At 41.6% G+C, this 16826-nt stretch overlaps 1 protein-coding gene across 4 annotated transcripts in view; it reads right to left on the bottom strand.

Annotated features, from left to right (window-relative positions):
* Dusp22 (dual specificity phosphatase 22) overlaps window positions 1–13688 on the bottom strand; it is a 79432-nt gene extending 65744 nt beyond the window's left edge. For 2 of the 4 annotated variants that reach the window (XM_026398927.2, XM_026398928.2), the window contains exon 1: window positions 13362–13682. In XM_026398927.2, coding sequence (XP_026254712.1) covers window positions 13362–13382 — 21 coding nt within the window. In that variant the 5' untranslated portion in view covers window positions 13383–13682. Of the gene's footprint in view, window positions 1–13361 lie in introns of all 4 variants that reach the window. The other 2 variants (XM_077801576.1, XM_077801575.1) reach the window with 2 other exon arrangements.
* Between the last annotated feature and the right edge of the window lie 3138 nt (window positions 13689–16826).

The raw sequence follows: 16826 nt of genomic DNA, 5'->3' as shown, positions 1-16826 counted from the left end.
GAGAGACACAGGAAGTGAGTGTCGTAGACCCCAAGAAGACAGTGTTGTACAGAGGTGGAGCCCTCACCTGCGCTGTGAGACCCAGTACAGCCTGGTATGTCACCTGCCACACCCACTTCCTAGAAACACTCCTGACAGAGGGCATAGGGGACCCCACACTCTCAGCTCTAGCCTCCAGACTGTTAGCTGTCAGCTCCTTGTGCTCAATTCTTTTTGAGGCTGATTAGGGGTACTAGAGTCCTAGTAACCAGGACTACTAGGGTAGAAAGGGAAATAAACATTATTCAGAGAAATCATAAAGACTGCACCAACCCTCTGAACATGAGCTTACAAATTCAAACAGCAGTTTTTTTCTGCTGGAGGTCACAGCAGGACGCAGGCCAGGTTAGCTCTGTAGCTAAGAACTATGAAACAATATCTCAGAGGAAGACACCAGTTCCATTTCTAAGGAGCTCAACATTTGACAGGTTTTTCTTGAAACACAGTCTTTAGGATTCTCCTGGGAGGAAGGGTGGAGTAGGTTTTTCATCATGCCTGCTTTCAAACATAAGAACAATGCAAGTTCATCTTGGAGACTGACCAAGCTAATGTTCTCTGGCAGCTCTTGGAGGCCGAGAGCTCTTCCATGTGTGAACTTTGATTCCCCAGGGCCTTTCCTATCTTTATTAGGATGTGATATTAGATATTAAAGGCCATCACATGGCTCTTTTGGCTAATGGTGAGAAGAACTCCCTCTGACCAAACTTTAGTCAGGCTCCTTTGAGCCCTTTTCTCTACCAGACCTTGTCCTTGGCGCATGGAGTCCAGGGGGGGACAAAGAATTCTGAAAATAAGCCAGTCTAAGGAGAATCCCCTGACCAATGACCTTCACCAAGCTCCTTTTCCTCAATTCTTAATATCTAATCAGGTTTCTTTTAGAAATTTTCCATCCACTTCCTTGCCCTGCTCCTCAACTTTAAATCCCCACTTGCCCTATATTATTGGAAGTTGAGTTCAATCTCTCCCCTTGTTGTAATAGTCCTGAATAAAGTCCTCCCTGCCATTTTTAATAAGGGTCAGAATGATTTTTCCTTCTAGATGTGATTGCAGATGGCTCCATCTTCATGGAATTGACGTTATAAGCATGTTTGCAGGCCCGATGTCTCAAAATGCTATCACAACAGCCAGAGGGTCAATGTTTTATTAGTTCCTGTTATGACACTGGGGATACAAGTCTGACTAAAAGATACACAGTCCTGTCCTCAAGGAGCTTATCCCACAGGAAAGGCAGAGGTGCCCTGATCATTTGGGGGTCACAGAAGACTTTCAGGAGGCATAACACTCAGGGGATCTGCTGTCCAAGAGAAACAGGCCAGGAGAGAAGGAGGGACTAGTAGGGGAGCAGTGGAATAGCCTGAAGGAGGAAGTCTATTCTCTATGGGAGGAAATGGCTGGATAGCAGGGAGGGCTGGTCCTATGCTGCTGAGACTGCGGTGATTGGACATTTTCAGGGTTGTAGCTTAAGTGCCATGAAATGAAACACCACTAAGATGTTTAAAATGCATGGAACTGTTAGAAGATCTTAAGTGTTTTTACTTAATGTATCTTGGAAATGTCATGCAAAAAAATGAAAGGTAAAATCATGTGTATAGTACATGCTTTTACTACCATGCTCGCCTCTGTGCAGGGGATCCTGGGGGGTCAGAAATCTGGGAAGGCAATTTTTGCATTTTTGTTTAAAATTTCCCATAAGGTTTAGATGCTCTAATCATGTACATGCATTACTTCAGTTTACCCTTTGTTTTCTAGGTAGGCAAAAGGGATTTCTGGGGAAAAGATTATGGCACACTTTTGCTTTCTTTTTTTTTTTTTGTACTCCCACTACCTTCTCTACTAAACATAACTAATATATTTTACATTATTTTTAAAATAAAAGAAGCAATGAGATCAGATCATCTCTGCCCTCTAATGTTCTAGAGCCAACACTTTATAACTCCTAAATCCACCTATGGGAACTCAGCTCTAGTCCTCATCTTCAACTCCTGCTGGACTCTCCGAAACAGCTTATTATTTTCCCATTACTATTATCAATTTCTCCTGCCCCTTGATTGTGCCACCTTCTTCCAGTCATCTTGAATGGAAAGCCCCCCACCCCAACCATCATGGACCCTCTGTCTTGCTTCTCAATTTCCTTCCAGTGGGTGAAGAAGATCCTCACTTCCCTCTCTTCTGAGCCCAAATCCAGATCTCTAATTTATACATGGGCTACAGCAGTGGCCACTGAACTTATTCTCTGTCACACAGAATTAATTTTTGAAAGTCAAATTCTTACTGGGTTATTTTCCAGGTAAAAATGTTCAGTAACAATCCCTCTGCTAAGAAAACAATGGGCAAACATTTCAAATAAAAATTCAACATGGTTTCCATAGTATGTTCGTCACTTCAAAACACCTGGGATAAACATCTAAAAGAGGGAAGATTTATTTTGGCTCATGGTTTCAGAGGTTTCAGTCCATGGTCACTTGGCCCCATTGCTTTGGGCCTGTGATGGCACAGTACCTCATGGTGGGAAGCGACTGGTAGAGGAGGACTGTTTACATCATGGCAGCATGGAGGGAAATGGGCTACGATCCCAAGGTTCCCTTCCAAGACACACCTGACTTCCCTCCACTAGAGCCATCCTTCTAAAGGTTCCACCACCTCCCAACAGCTCCACAGATGGCAGTCATGCCTAGTGTGTAGGCATGGCAACCATGCCTAGCATGTAGGCATTTAAGATCTGAGCCATAAAACACAAGGTGGTTCCAAACCACCTCTGAAACTCCCCTTCTTTGCAATCTACAACCAAGCCAGGTAATCCTCATTTTTCTAAAATCCTTGTCCCACCTTGCTCTATCATCTTTTCTTTTTCTCTCAGTATTTTCCCTAAACAGAGAAGACATCCTCTGTGTTTAGGGTCCCTCATCCCTTGAGTATGCTCAAAAAAATCACAAAGCCTATAAAGTACATTTACTTTCTTTTATTGGTTTCTCAGGCTCTGAAGCCCTTTCCTGTTTGGTGAACCCTCCTCCCCACGTTCCCACAGCAAGCTTGGTGGGAAGCAAAGCCTCTTACTACAGAGGCTGTAAGTACCAGACACCTGCTCATATAAGACTTTGCAGCTCTGGCATGGACACAAGACCTGAGTGCGGACCATAAAAGGCCTGTTGCAAACCATAAATCTGGGGACAACTTGAGCATCTTCTTTGGCAGCAGAAGGTATGTGCTGTTGGCACACTGAGCACCTTGTGGCTACAGCATGGGCATTTTGGGCAGCCCCCAAAATGCTCTCATCTAACCACTTACAGGATCTTTCTAGGAAGGGCAGCCCCTATATCTGCTTTTCCTCACTTCTTGGCCATCTGCCCTGTTCTACCTAAGGCAGCTGCATCTGGAACCTGTTGCTTATAACCAGGTCCTTTATGTGGACTTTTAATCAAGAAAAATGGCACAAATGCAGAAATGCAAGCCAAAACTTGAGGCAAGTCACAGGCACAGCACAGTCATTCCCGTCCTACCTTGGCTAACAAATGTACAACTGCCCTGCAAGGAATAGCTCAAATGGCACTCTAGGATGCTGAATATCACAAGGATAGGAGATTCCACCCTCCTCTGGACTTCACTCAAGTCTTGTTTAGCATTTACTTCTTTCTTATTTTTTTGTTAATTTCTCTTATCTTTGGTTGTATACTCAGTATATTTACACCAATTCGTGTCTTCTTACATGTACTTTGGATAATGATGTCTATCACATTCCACCATCCTTGCTAACCCCTGCCCCCTCCCTTCCCCTCCCACCCCTCTGCCCTATCTACAGTTCATCTATTCCTCCCATGTTCCCCTTCCCTACCCCACTATGAATCAGCCTCCTTATATCAAAGAAAACATTTAGCATTTGGTTTTTTGAGATGGGCTAACTTCAGTTAGCATCATCTTCTCTAACTCCATCTGTTTATTGCAAATGCCATGATATTATTCTCTTTTATTATGTGTAATATTCCATTGTGTATATGTGTCACATTTTTTGAATCCATTAATTTATTGAATGGCATCTAGGTTGGTTCCACAGTTTAACTATTGTACTGATACAAACATTGATGCGGCTGTGTCCCTGTAGTATGCTGTTTTTAAGTCCTTTGAGTATAGACCGAGGAGAGGGATAGCTGGGTCAAATGGTGGTTCCATTCCCAGATTTCCAAGGAATCTTCATACTGCTTTCCATATTGGCTGCACCAATTTGCAGTCCCACCAGCCGTGTATGAGTGTACCTTTCCCCTTATATCCTCACCAACACTTATTGTTTAATGTCTTCATAATAGCTGCCATTCTGACTGGAATGAGATAAAATCTTACTGTAGTTTTGATTTGCATTCCTCTAATTGCTAGCGATGATGAACATTTACTGTAGACCAATGGTACAGAATAGAGGATACAGAGACCAACCCAGAAAATTACAATTATCTTATGTTAGATAAAGGCGCCAAAAACATGCATTAGAGAAAAGATAGCCTCTTCAACAAATGGTGATGGGAAAACTGAAAATCCATATGCAACAAAATGAAATTAAACCCCTATCTCTCACCATTCACACAACTCAACTCAAAGTGGATCAAGGACCTAGAAATAAAACCAGAGACCCTGCGCCTAATAGAAGAAAAAGTAGGCCCTAATTTCCATCATGTGGGATTAGGCCCCAACTTCCTTAATAAGACTCCTGTGGTGCAAGAAGTAAAATCAAGAATCAATAAAATGGGATGGACTCAAACTAAAAAGTTTCTTCTAAGCAAAATAAATAGTCTGTGAGGTGCATACAGAGCTTACATCTTGGGAGCAAATCTTTACCCCTTACACATCAGTTATAGCACTAATCTCTAGGGTATATAAAGAACTTAAAAAGCTAAGCACCAAAAAAAAAAAATAAAAACAAAAACAAAAAAACCACAAAATATCCCAATCAATAAATGGGCCAAGGACATGAACAGACACTTCTCAGAAGATGATATACAATCAATCAATAAATATATGAAAAAATGTTCATCATTGCTAGCATTTACTTCTTTTCCTCAACAAATTATTTGTTGCTCTTTTAATGAAGTACCTTTGCTCAACTTCTCAAAATTCCCCTCTGAATTACTCTAACAACCTCCCTAGTGCTTACTACTGGACCTGTCCTTCCAGAGAATTTCTCAAATAATCTCCTTGGTATAAAGCTGGTTGTGTGACTTCAGCTTAAATCCTCTTATGGCCCCGGGTAGCTTTCAGCATGACATATAAATTCTACACTTTGGCAGCATTGAGACCTTTCAGGATTAAGCATAATTTTGTCTTTAGCCTCAGGCCCAACCCCAGTGCCTTCTCCAATCTCACCTATATCTGAAGAGGTGACCATGGTACAATAGCTAATGTGGCCACACAGAGACACAGGCTGGAGCCCCCAAGTGTACTGGTATCCAGTTTTATGGGAAACAGCCCAATTTTTGAAAAACAAAAAGTTTTAAAAAATAATTTACATAGTGGGTTGAACAAAAATAAATCCACCTCTGTGAGCTGGCTACGGCCCATGATCATCTAGCCTACGATCGATTGCAGGTATCATACTTGTAAACAGAGTAGTCATTCAGTTATCCCTGAAGGATTGGTTCCAGGATATCCCAAGAATGACAAAATTGGGTCCCTTATATGAAATGGCATAGTATTTGCATATAACCTATGCATATTCTTCTATATACTTTATATCATCTCTAGATTACTTAAAATACCTAACACAATGTAAATGCTATGTAAGTAGTTGTTATGCCGTATTGTTTAGAAAATAGTGTTAAGAAAAAAAAAAAAAAACCTCTGCACATATATAGTATAAAAGAAACCTTCACAGGCCTAACCACATAGTACAAGAATGAGAGATGAGGAGTACAAAGCTCAAATGAAAGTGTGTAACACAGCAGGAGGCTACAGCACCCTAGGCCTAAGCACTGCTTCACCTGTAAGAATTCGGTGTGTACTCATCATACTGTAAATTCAAGTTTTGCTTTTTTGGAACTTTCTGGAATTTGTTTTTCAAATTTTTTCAATCTGTGGTTAGTTCAATATGTGGATATAGAACCCACAGGAAATGAGGGTTGACTGTATTTTTTTCTAAATGTGATTGGTTCTCTGCTGGATAGGTACTCAAATAAATGCTTCTTTAATGAACAAATGAACAAATAAACAATATCAAGAGGGTAGAATGAGATGAAGCTAGAAAAAGAAGGAACATAAAACATGATGACTGATAAAGCCTGATGTGAGCTTAGTCAGAGAGAACAAATGTTGTCTGTCTCTGCCTTGGTTGGGTTTCCCGGTAGGAAACAGTGACCAGCAACATCAGTAGCTCTGGGGATGGTATGGGAACAAGCAGGGACCCAAAGGAGTGCTGAAGCAGAGTATCAGCAGACAGAAAGTCTGGAAAGAAGAAGCAACTAACTAAAAATATTCTAAAATTGGTATTTTACATGCATTTAAAATAATTTCAAATAATACAAAGAAAGAACAGAGTTGAGTCAGTCAACTTTTAATTCAATTTTTTTTTTCAGATCACAAGAGCAACCTAGAATTTCAAGGGCTAAAAAGAGAAAGCAAATTGTTCATCCCTCTTTTTGTAGCCAGATTTTGGTTCTCCTCCATACAGAATTACAAAGCAAGATCAGGGAAGGCTGGCTGCCAGCAAACTAAATAAAAAGTCCATCAACAGTTAAACTTCTACACCAGTCAGTTTCATAATTCAAGCTTGAAACTCAAAAAATCTGAGCCTTCACTTTCCTGATGTTATTATTGTGGGTAATCTGAGTATAGAGAGTAAGAAAATGAAATAAATGAAAGAATTTTTGGTCAGAAATATGGCTTATAGAGGTGACTGGGAAGGAATGGAGTGCTCATTTGGGACAATAATACTAACCCATCAATGCACAGAGAATCTGAATGCAAGCTGGAAGTGAGAAAAAACAGAGCAAGAGTGAAATCATTATTCTTCCAAATGCCTCCAAAAGGTCACCACCTCTCAGCAACATTATAGTGGGGACCACGACTCAACATGACTTTTGGTAAGGACAAATCATATTTAAACCATTGCAGGGTACATGTCTTGTTCTCTGATGGGTCTCCCAAAACTTGCCCTAGCATATGTCACACTAAGAAGTGAATTAACACACCAGAGAGGAACAGGCTGTCTTGCATTCTATGGGTTCAAAAAGATTCCTGTTTTCTGTTGCAAGGCTATTTGGGCACAGGTAATGAAAGAAAGATCCTCCTGTGGAAACACTGTGAGATCACAGTGAAGACTCCCAGTGGTGGTGGAAGGCTAATCGTGATCAAGAACCTTCTCACCCACACATTACACTGCATGAACACTGGTCACACAGAAACACAAAAATCCAAATCCTGAGCCACAAAAAAATACTTACGTCCAAAATAATAAGGCAGGAAATATTTTGAGTTTATTTTTAAACATTTCTCTTAGTTTTCCAGGATGCTGTGGAATTTAAGAACACCACCCAAACAGATATAAGAGATAAATTCCTGGTCAAACAGCCAGCAAAAGGATATGAGAGCAGGTTGGGAGCGGAATCTTAATTCTTCCTAGGTCAGAAAGGACTTTCTGGGTTTCAAAGCCAAGGATGATGGGGGAAAACTTTGGTGGATTCCCTGAAGGGTTAAAATGTCACAGAGACTTTCTTAATGCCATTTGGCATGGGCCTAACCAGTATGCTTTTATAAGGGAAAGAATCTGAGAATACCCTTGTGTGCCCTTACAGCATTGCTTCAAATATCAGTTCTGTCATTGTGAAATAAAAATATAACATTAAAAGGGGAAAAGAGAAAGCATTCAGCAGGCGGTGCAGAGGACAGAGGACAGAGATCACCATTGTGGAGTCTTTGGTCCATCAGTTCTGAGCTGTGGCTGTGTGTTCAGCTCCTGTAAAGGGGCTCCTCTGTAAGCTGCCTAGAACTTGAGCAATGGAGTCTTAACGTCTTTCATATTTATTTCCCACTACAGGATCTTGCATGTACCTTGACAATAGCAGGTATTCATAATTTGATGAATAGATGAATGGACAGATGAATGAATTATGAAGGCAGCCAAGTCACTTGCTTCCAGATGGAAATAGCAGCATTAAGTTACACAAAGACACTAGACATTCTATCCCCCACCCCACCTCCATACAAAAACAATGCTCCTCAAACTTTAAAGCTCTAGTCTACCTATTAACGATCATCCAGTTCTAGATCACACAGACCTCTGGAGATTCTGAGACAGAGAACACTAGAGTACTAGTTTTTAACTTTGGACAAGTTTGTACCCCAGGGATATCTGTCAATGTCTGGAGACATTTTTTTGTTGTGGGGGGAGGATGTGACCGTCATCTATCTGGACATAGTCTGCGATGCTGCTAGGCTTCCTATAATGTACAGGATAGTCCCCACAACAAATATGTACGCAGCCCAAAATGTCAACAGTGCAGTTGTTGAGGAATCCTCCTCTATGCCTAGGGGTACCCATTCTCCTTGAATTACGATCCTTTCCCTTTCTAAAGTGGAAAGAGCCATCTAAAACAGGTGTTCATCATATCCAAGGCCTGATGCCATCACCGTGACCATTGATAGGAAAAAATCCAAGAAACCAATAATAGGGCATATTTTTCACTTTACAATTTGTAAAAATGCCTTCTAATAAATTTTCATTTGCTTCTCCCAAGAACTTACGTAGAAATTAGGAAAGGTAACATTACATTCCTTTTAGAGCAAATAAGGAGTCTAGATTAAGCTAACCACAAAGGTCTTTCAGTTGTAAACATCTATGAATTCAGGAGGGAAAAGAAAGCGAAGCTCAGAAATGTTAAGTGACTTGTTCAAGATCACATGAATGAATCAGCAGAGTGGCAGAGATGTCTCAGATCAGACTTTTTGATAGCTCTGCCCTTCTAAGTGAGCTTTTCAAGGAAAACTTACCCACTAATTGCAAATTGGCCTCCCATCACCATGAGCAAGCTTTCCATGAAATACCAGGACAAAAGGGGGAAAAAAAAGAACAGAAGAAAGACCAGTGGATAGACAAAGGGGATGGAGGAAAGGGAGGAGGAATGAGGGATGGGATAGGGAAAGGCAGTGAAATGAATCTGACGTAACTTTCCTATGTACATGTATGAATATACCACAGTGAATTTCATCATCAGGTATGTCCACAAGATACTAATTTAAAAAAAAAAGTTTAATAGCAGAAAGATCAGTAGAATAGAGGAAAGGGAACAGGCGGTGGGAAGAAGGGAGGTAAAGCACTGGGGAGTGAATTAGAACAAAGTATATCCCATACTTTTATTTTATTTTATTTTTTAGTTTGTCGATGGACCTTTATTTTATTTATTTGTATGTGGTGCTGAGAAACAAACTCAGTGTCTCACACATACTAGGCAAGTGCTCTGCCAATGAGCAACAACCCCAGTCCACATGCTTTTATAATTATGTCAAAATTAATCCTAGTGTCATGTGTAACTAAAAAGAACCAATTAAAAAAAAACACAGGACAACATCCATTCCCACCAGATAGGACACTTTCAGAGAACACAAAAGAGGGGGGAAGGAAGAAGCCACCAGACCAGGCAGTTCAATGTGTGATGAGCTGAACTATGGCAGTCAGTGGAGGACAAGCTGTAGAGCCACAGGGTCCTCACATTCTGCCCTAGGAAAAGGCTTCCACACACTTTTAGTTCATTATTAAGGCTGATTGAGACAAAGGTATGCACATAAGAAGCATTAGGCTTCTCTGATGTAATGCTCATCTACAGAGGCCAGATTTTAGCTTTGCTTTGTTTTAAATTGGGTATTATAGTACTTAAAGACTAATGAAATGACAGTGAGGATAGTTTAGTGTGTGGGACCTCCCCCAAAAGATGTGGGGGGCTCAGACTCTTTGAGATAACTTTGAATCAACTAAGAGTTTTCAAAGTCTCTATAGAAACATGACGTTTGCAGGCCATAGCCTACGTAATTTAACACTAGTCTTACTAGATACTTTCACACCCTTTTATCAAAATCAGACGTGAAGGAAGAGAGGAGAAGACTTGTTTTGTGATTAATTTGAAACTATGGGGATCTTTTCAGGGTTTTTTTTTTTTTTTAGGAACTTTAGAAATTGCTTGGGATGAAGTGGTGCTGTAGCTCAAAGGAAAGACTTGTACTGTCTTTGAAAATCAGTGGAAACTGGGGACCAAACCCGGTTCTACCACTATTTTGCATTAGGTCTTAGTCATTCTACCTTAGTCATTCTATTCTTAGTCTCTATTTCCCAATCTGTACAAACAGGATAAGATGACCTGACCTCATAGGTTCCTGTGAGGCTTAGATTTTATACAGTACAGGCACAGGACATGAGATTCAAAACATAATATACCAAACTGCTATGTTGCCTATCTTTATTTCCTTGTTATCTTTAATTGACCAGAATATAGAAGCCCATTCCCCTCACATCCTCTGAATAGTCCACAGGAAGCTGGGACATACTGATGGAAATCTATCACAGGGACATGAAATATACAATAAGAACTGCTATCCGCAGGGCAGTCAGTCAAATCTGCGTTGTTTAATTAATACACCTTCTTTAGCCAAGGAGGAGCAATTTGTATGAGATAAGAAAGAAATGTTGTCCCAGGAACCTCAGCATACCCACAAACTCCAAGTTATGCTTTTAGTTCTTTTATTTACACATGTTCTTTAAAAAGCATTTCTATGGTTAGCATCTTCCATTGATTCTAATAATCAATCGTTCTTTTGTTTTTTTACAGTTGGGGAAAACAGGAAGTCTCATTACAAGTTACAAAGTGATAGGTGGAAAAGTTCTAGTTAAGTCTTAATTGTTGCCTTCCAACAATTTTCTTTGCCATTAACTAACCTTGTAATATTGGATAATTCTTTCTGATCTCAAGTTAAGTATGTTCATCTGGGAGATCCTTTCCTGGACTGAAAGCCCCATTTTAGGTTTCTATAAAAAGATCTACTTTCCCCACTCTCCTGAAATTGTCTATCTTGGAACTGACAGTCCCCTTACCTTTTATGTGTTCTTTCTCTCTGACACACACATTCATACACCTAGCAACCTGTGTTGTACAAAAGAGTAGCCACTGAGCACTTAAAATGTGGCTAGTCTCCAAAGAGATATTTCAGACATAGCATATGTTAAAAGACTTTGTAGGAAAAAAATGTAAAATATTCCACGTATAATTTTATACACTGGTTACATGTTAAAATGACAATATTTTAATATATTCAGTTACATAAAATATATTAGTAAAATTAATTTTATGTTTCTTTTTATTTTTAATGTGACTATTAGAAAATTTTAAATCACATAGTTCATGTTATATTTCTATTGGACAAGTACTGGTCTATGTTAAAGGTTCTAGGAAGGAACTCTGTCTCTGTCACTTGCACGGGGACTCCTTTCCCAACTAGCACAATACCTGTTGCCTATTAAGTACACAATCAATATGTGTTTATTAATAAATTCTCTAAACCTCTCTCTACATATGTTTCTCCATTCTATATTGGAAATGGTGTCTTTGTTTAAATCCAAAATAATGATAATAAAGAAGAAATTACTCCCCTTGAAAGGTTAAAAAAATTAATATTGCTGAAAGGTATGGAATTAGTTTTGATCCCTTGGGCAATCACTGTATTTCTAAATAAGTCTTTGAAATATAATATAAAATATTACAAATTAAATACAGAAAGATGTTGAGAGGGAACAACCTTAGTGGGAAAAACTCTAGAAACAAACTTATGGAAAGCCGAGGTAGCCCCACAATCAATGGGAAGGTAAATGGGTACCTCAAACATGTGATGGATATCTTTACTGTTTTAATTTTAAAAGCAGAAAGCTCATGGTGTTGATAGATTCCGGTGCTAATGGAAACACAATGTAAGTATTTATCCGAGAGAGAGTGTCTGTTTCCAAACTTGATCACTTGCCAAACAAAGAAGTGTGAATAAAAAATCGAGTCGCCAAAATATCTCAGTGAGTGATATGCAGGCACAAAACACAGTTCTGTCATGAACTGGATCTCCAGGACACAACAGACTTGATGAGGACAGGTGAAAAGGGTCTGGTAGGTACACAGGACTCCATCGGCTACACTTTTCCTTCCCTGTCTTGAGTCCCCACTTCCACATTACCAATGAAAGAACCAAACCACTATTGACCCCAATGCTGAGATAAACAAAAGAGAGAAAAGAGAGAAAAAGCAAGCAAGCCACCTTGTTGTACCCACCAAATATGGAAGCTGAATATCTGAAGATGTGAGTAAGTGGAACACAAAGGAGGAAGAAAAACAGAACGTTAGACACTAATTTTACCAAGACCATATCAAAGACCTGGAAAGACGTCCTTGTCCTGTTGAGGGCTTCTTAAAGTCTTGTCAGACTTTCCTTTAAGCCATCAAGTACCACATCACAAAACCTTTAACCTTGAGACCGACATGAATATACCCAGGTAACTCTTTAAGCAAGAGCTGGAATCTGGCACCTTCGGATGACAGGAAAGAAAAGAGTCACCTGGGAATGGGGTTGTGAGGAAACGGTGAGGACTTGGACAGAGAAAGCAACACTGATTTTCTAGAAGCATCCGTAAGCACAAGCAGACAGCCAACAGGTTGCCCTTGGAGCAAAAGCCACATCACCTAGGGACAGATCAACTATGAATGTTTTGTCAGCCGTTATTTAAAACCAGCTCAGTTTTTAGGCCTTTATCAACTTCTCTGTAGACCAGGAAAAGAAAAGAAAAAAGAAAGGAAAAAAAAAAAAAAACCTTATCTGTACATAAGAAAAAAAATGGGGGGAGAAAAGAGGAAATTACAGAACAGAGGACACCCATGTACACCAGTTTACGAATGATGTGGGTGGTGAAGCTTCAAGAACCCAATTCGGGAGCGGAGGGGAGGGGAGAAGAAACCACATCCAGTCGGAGCTCAGCTGAGATCTCAGCAGAACAAGTGTCAACGCTTTTAAAGGGCACAGCGTGTTTCAGCCACAAAACGCTTCGGCTGGCGCAGCAGGCGGTGGGGGGCTGCTTACCCGGAAGCCGGCCGCGGGTGGGGTGGGGGAACACCCCAGAAACACCGACGGCGATCGCGTCCCCCACCACGCCCTCCCTCTGCCCGCCACAGGAAAGGTGCGTCTGGTGTTAACGTCGCGGGTCCCGAGAGGCAGGTGGCCAGCGCCCTTCACCTTGGCGCGGACCCCGGCGACCCAAACACCCGCGGGAAGGGAGGCCGAAAAGTCGAGGCAGAAACAGCACAAACGACGTAAAGACACGTTACCTTGTTCATCCCATTCCCCATGGTGGCTGAATGCGAACTCTAGCACCCTTGGCAATGTGGTCGCAGGCTCACTAATGGCATATTACAGCGGGAGGGAGGAGCAGGTAGGGCGGGGGCAGAGGCGCTCGGGAGGGAGTTAGTGCTGGCTGTATAAACAACAATAACAATGACTGTCGTCCGGGTCCGCCCGGGAGACCCGACGCGCGCTAGGGATCGAGCATGGATGGCAGGGCTTTCCGCTCAGCCGCCCCGGAACTTCCCAGCGCGAGCAGGGCAGAAGCGCCCGCGGCTTTGCCGGGAAATGGTCTCGCTTTGCCGGTCCCCGCCCCCGTGCGCAGTCGGCTGGCGGAACGCGCGCCCCGCCGCGCGCACCCTGGGACTTGTAGTTGGATTCCCGGCGGCCGCGCCCCGCCCGCCCCCGCCGACCGCGGCTGCTCTGCGGCGGACCGGGAGGAGCAGGGGAGAAGGCTCCGTGGCTGCAGCGCGGAGACCAGCGCGCACGCGCAATATGAGTCCAAGCTCCGGGAGGCGGTAGTCAAGCTGGCCTAGGGGTACGCGCAGGCGCTGTACGCCCTATGTCAAGGAGGTCACTCTGTGGTCCGGAGTCCCCAAATCCCGCCCTGGCCTTTTCCCCTGGGACAACTTTGAGGGGGCTGTTACCAGCAGTCGCTGCCTTGCCTGCCTGGTGAATCAGGTGCTAATCAGAGCCCTAGTCTTCGGGGCTCCCCTATCTGGGGTTTCTGAGTGTGTGACAGATTTAGGCTGGGGCATTCCTGTGGCCCTGCCCCACCCACCACACCGAGAAGGCTAGCCCGCTGGGGAGTGGTGGGCTAGGTGACTCACCTCTGGGGAGGCATGACCTCTCTATTTGGGGGAGCAAATGGCCAGGGACCTCATACCTCTAGGCTTTAGATGTGTCTCTTCATCAGTGTAACTTGGCTCTAATAGGCGCCTAGGTATGTTGATATATGTGGTTGCTTTCTAGAAGCCCCATCATTGCTGAACAACATAGCATTGGGGTTTTGTCTGGAATGGATCACTTTCTAACCTGAAGAATTGTTTGGGGGTATTTTATCTTACTAAATTATTACCAAATTACTAAATTATTAATTAAGTTCCTTTCTGGGCATAGAATACTCAAGCCAGGGGTTTCTTGGTTTCATTTTTTATCCTTGCTATGACTACATATAGCAGGTACTTAAAAAATTATTTGATGAGTGAACACTACTATCAAACTAACTAGTTCACTGCTGACTCATTTAATTGGCCCCTCCTTGTTTATGGAGCTGCTCGCTCTGGCCTCCTGTGTGTTCCTTAGACCTGTCAGCTTTGATCCTGTCCAGGGACTTGTGTTGTGCTGTACTCTCTACCCAGACATCTTGGTCTCCTGCTCTTTGTGTAGCAGCCTCTTGTCTTTGAGGTCTTAGCCCAAATGTCATCTCATCAAAGAGGCTTTTCCTGACCTCTCAGTTTAAAGGTGAGCCTCCAGTTGTGATCACAGTACTCTATGATATTTTCTTTATAGCATTTAATATGATTAGAAATGATCATATTTGTTTTCTTACTTTTTTATCAGTCTCCTCGCACAAAATAGGGAGTAGTAAATATTTGTCAAATAAATTAATGAACTCTTGTAGGCTGAAAGAACAAAAGTGATATTGTGAAGATTGGTAACATTTTTAAGAAAAGCATACAGACTCCATCTGCTTTTTCTTTGCTTGTACACCACATCTCTGGGCAACAAAAGGTACCAGAACACCATGTGTAGGAAACCCCACTCAATGTGCACTTGCATTGTTTCTAATAGGCCACATGGGACGCGGCCAGGCTGTGCCCTTTCTGCCCCTTACTCTAGGATTGTTCCTTTCCTATCACCTTCACTTCCTGTTTTCCCTTCTGCCTCCCACTCAGTAGCTGAACAGCCTGCCTCTATCTGCTCTGTACCACACCATCATTGTGTCTTTATTTTTACCGACCTTTTGCTTAGGGAGAGCACAGCATAGTTAGTGAACTACCCAGGAAATCCCAAGGCTCACCTCCATTTCTAACTCTCAGAATAATCTTGGGCAAAATGATCAATTTTCTGAGCCAGCTTTTTAAAAATTTTTAAAATGAGAGCATTGAACTGTGAATTTTTGAAGGTTCTCTACAGCAATCAGCCAACTGCTTTTATTTCCCTCCAAGGTCCTTGGGCTGTTGTTTCCAGTAGAAAGATGAATTTTCAGAGTACCCCCGGTTCATAAGGTGGCACTTGCCCATAAATGACAAGTCCATACCCAAGTTTTCTTCTGTCATTCATTTGTAACATTTCTTTTCTTATTCATATTTACCTGATAAACTTATTTCTCCAGCTCAGATCATCTGCTTGACAATTCCTCAGAACCTATCTCCCACCAGTCAAAATCAGCCCTCAGTATGGCTGCATTCAATATGGCTCTAGAAGGTCCACATACCCAGAGCTCATCTCAAATTTCCTAATTTTTCTTTTTATTTAAGTAGGAAAAGAGAAGACAATTAATACCATAAGTTGAAAGAGTCATAGTTTTAAACATTTTATTTTTAAATTTAATCTTATTCTTTAATTTTGAGGTATTCTTCTCAAGACTCTCTCTTTGCTCCCTTCCATCCTAACCCTAGAGCCCAACACCACTTCTCATCACAAGACAATATAAACATAAATTTTTCATCTCTTGCTATTCTAAGAATTTTCTCTCTCTAGCTACCGATTATAGAAAGAAGAAAAGGAAGGAAACTGGTAAACAACGATAACGTGTTTCATATCCAAAGCAGAATCTGTTAATTCATTTGTGTTCTCATAAAAAATTCCAAGTGCTACTTCTACTCCATTTACAGATTTTATTTTCCTTTTCTTTCCTGTCACTTCCAGTTTCTCATCCCTGCCACCATCACATATATTGCCAATAACTCCCAAACAAAAGTGAAGCTTTCATGTGTATACAATAAACAATGCCCGCAAGTCATGGGAACCAGCTGGGTCCGTACTTGCACATGGTTAAGGATAATTGAGGAGTAGCATATTTAGTGAGCAATCATTGAACTTTAAGGTAGAGATGAGTAAAAGCCCACAAGCAGAAGTTGAACCATTAGAGTCAGCCAAATCATTAGAGGTGTTAGTGATGATTTCAGAGAATTGAGATAAACCGCTGTTGAAGTGAGAAGTAGTTATGCAATCTTTCTTAGTCTCTTGAATATACTATAATCCAGGGTTTCATTACTTCAGGACTACTGACATTTGGGGTTGGATGACTTTTGATTTGGGGGACTGTCCTGTGCATCATAAAATGTCTAGAAGCATCTCTGGCTTCTACTCACTTCCTTCCAGTAGCACTCCATTGGTTATGACAATCTAGAGAGAAAAATACTCCCCACAACTATCATCTGTATTATAGGCTACAGGGATGGGATGTATTATGAATGAAATATATTTGCCCCATCTCAAAAAAT

Source organism: Urocitellus parryii, chromosome 8, assembly GCF_045843805.1.
Source record: "Urocitellus parryii isolate mUroPar1 chromosome 8, mUroPar1.hap1, whole genome shotgun sequence".
In the NCBI taxonomy this organism is placed as follows: Eukaryota; Metazoa; Chordata; class Mammalia; order Rodentia; family Sciuridae; genus Urocitellus; species Urocitellus parryii.
The sequence above is the reverse complement of the archived record's forward strand: the minus strand, read 5'-3'. Positions and strand labels throughout refer to the sequence as shown.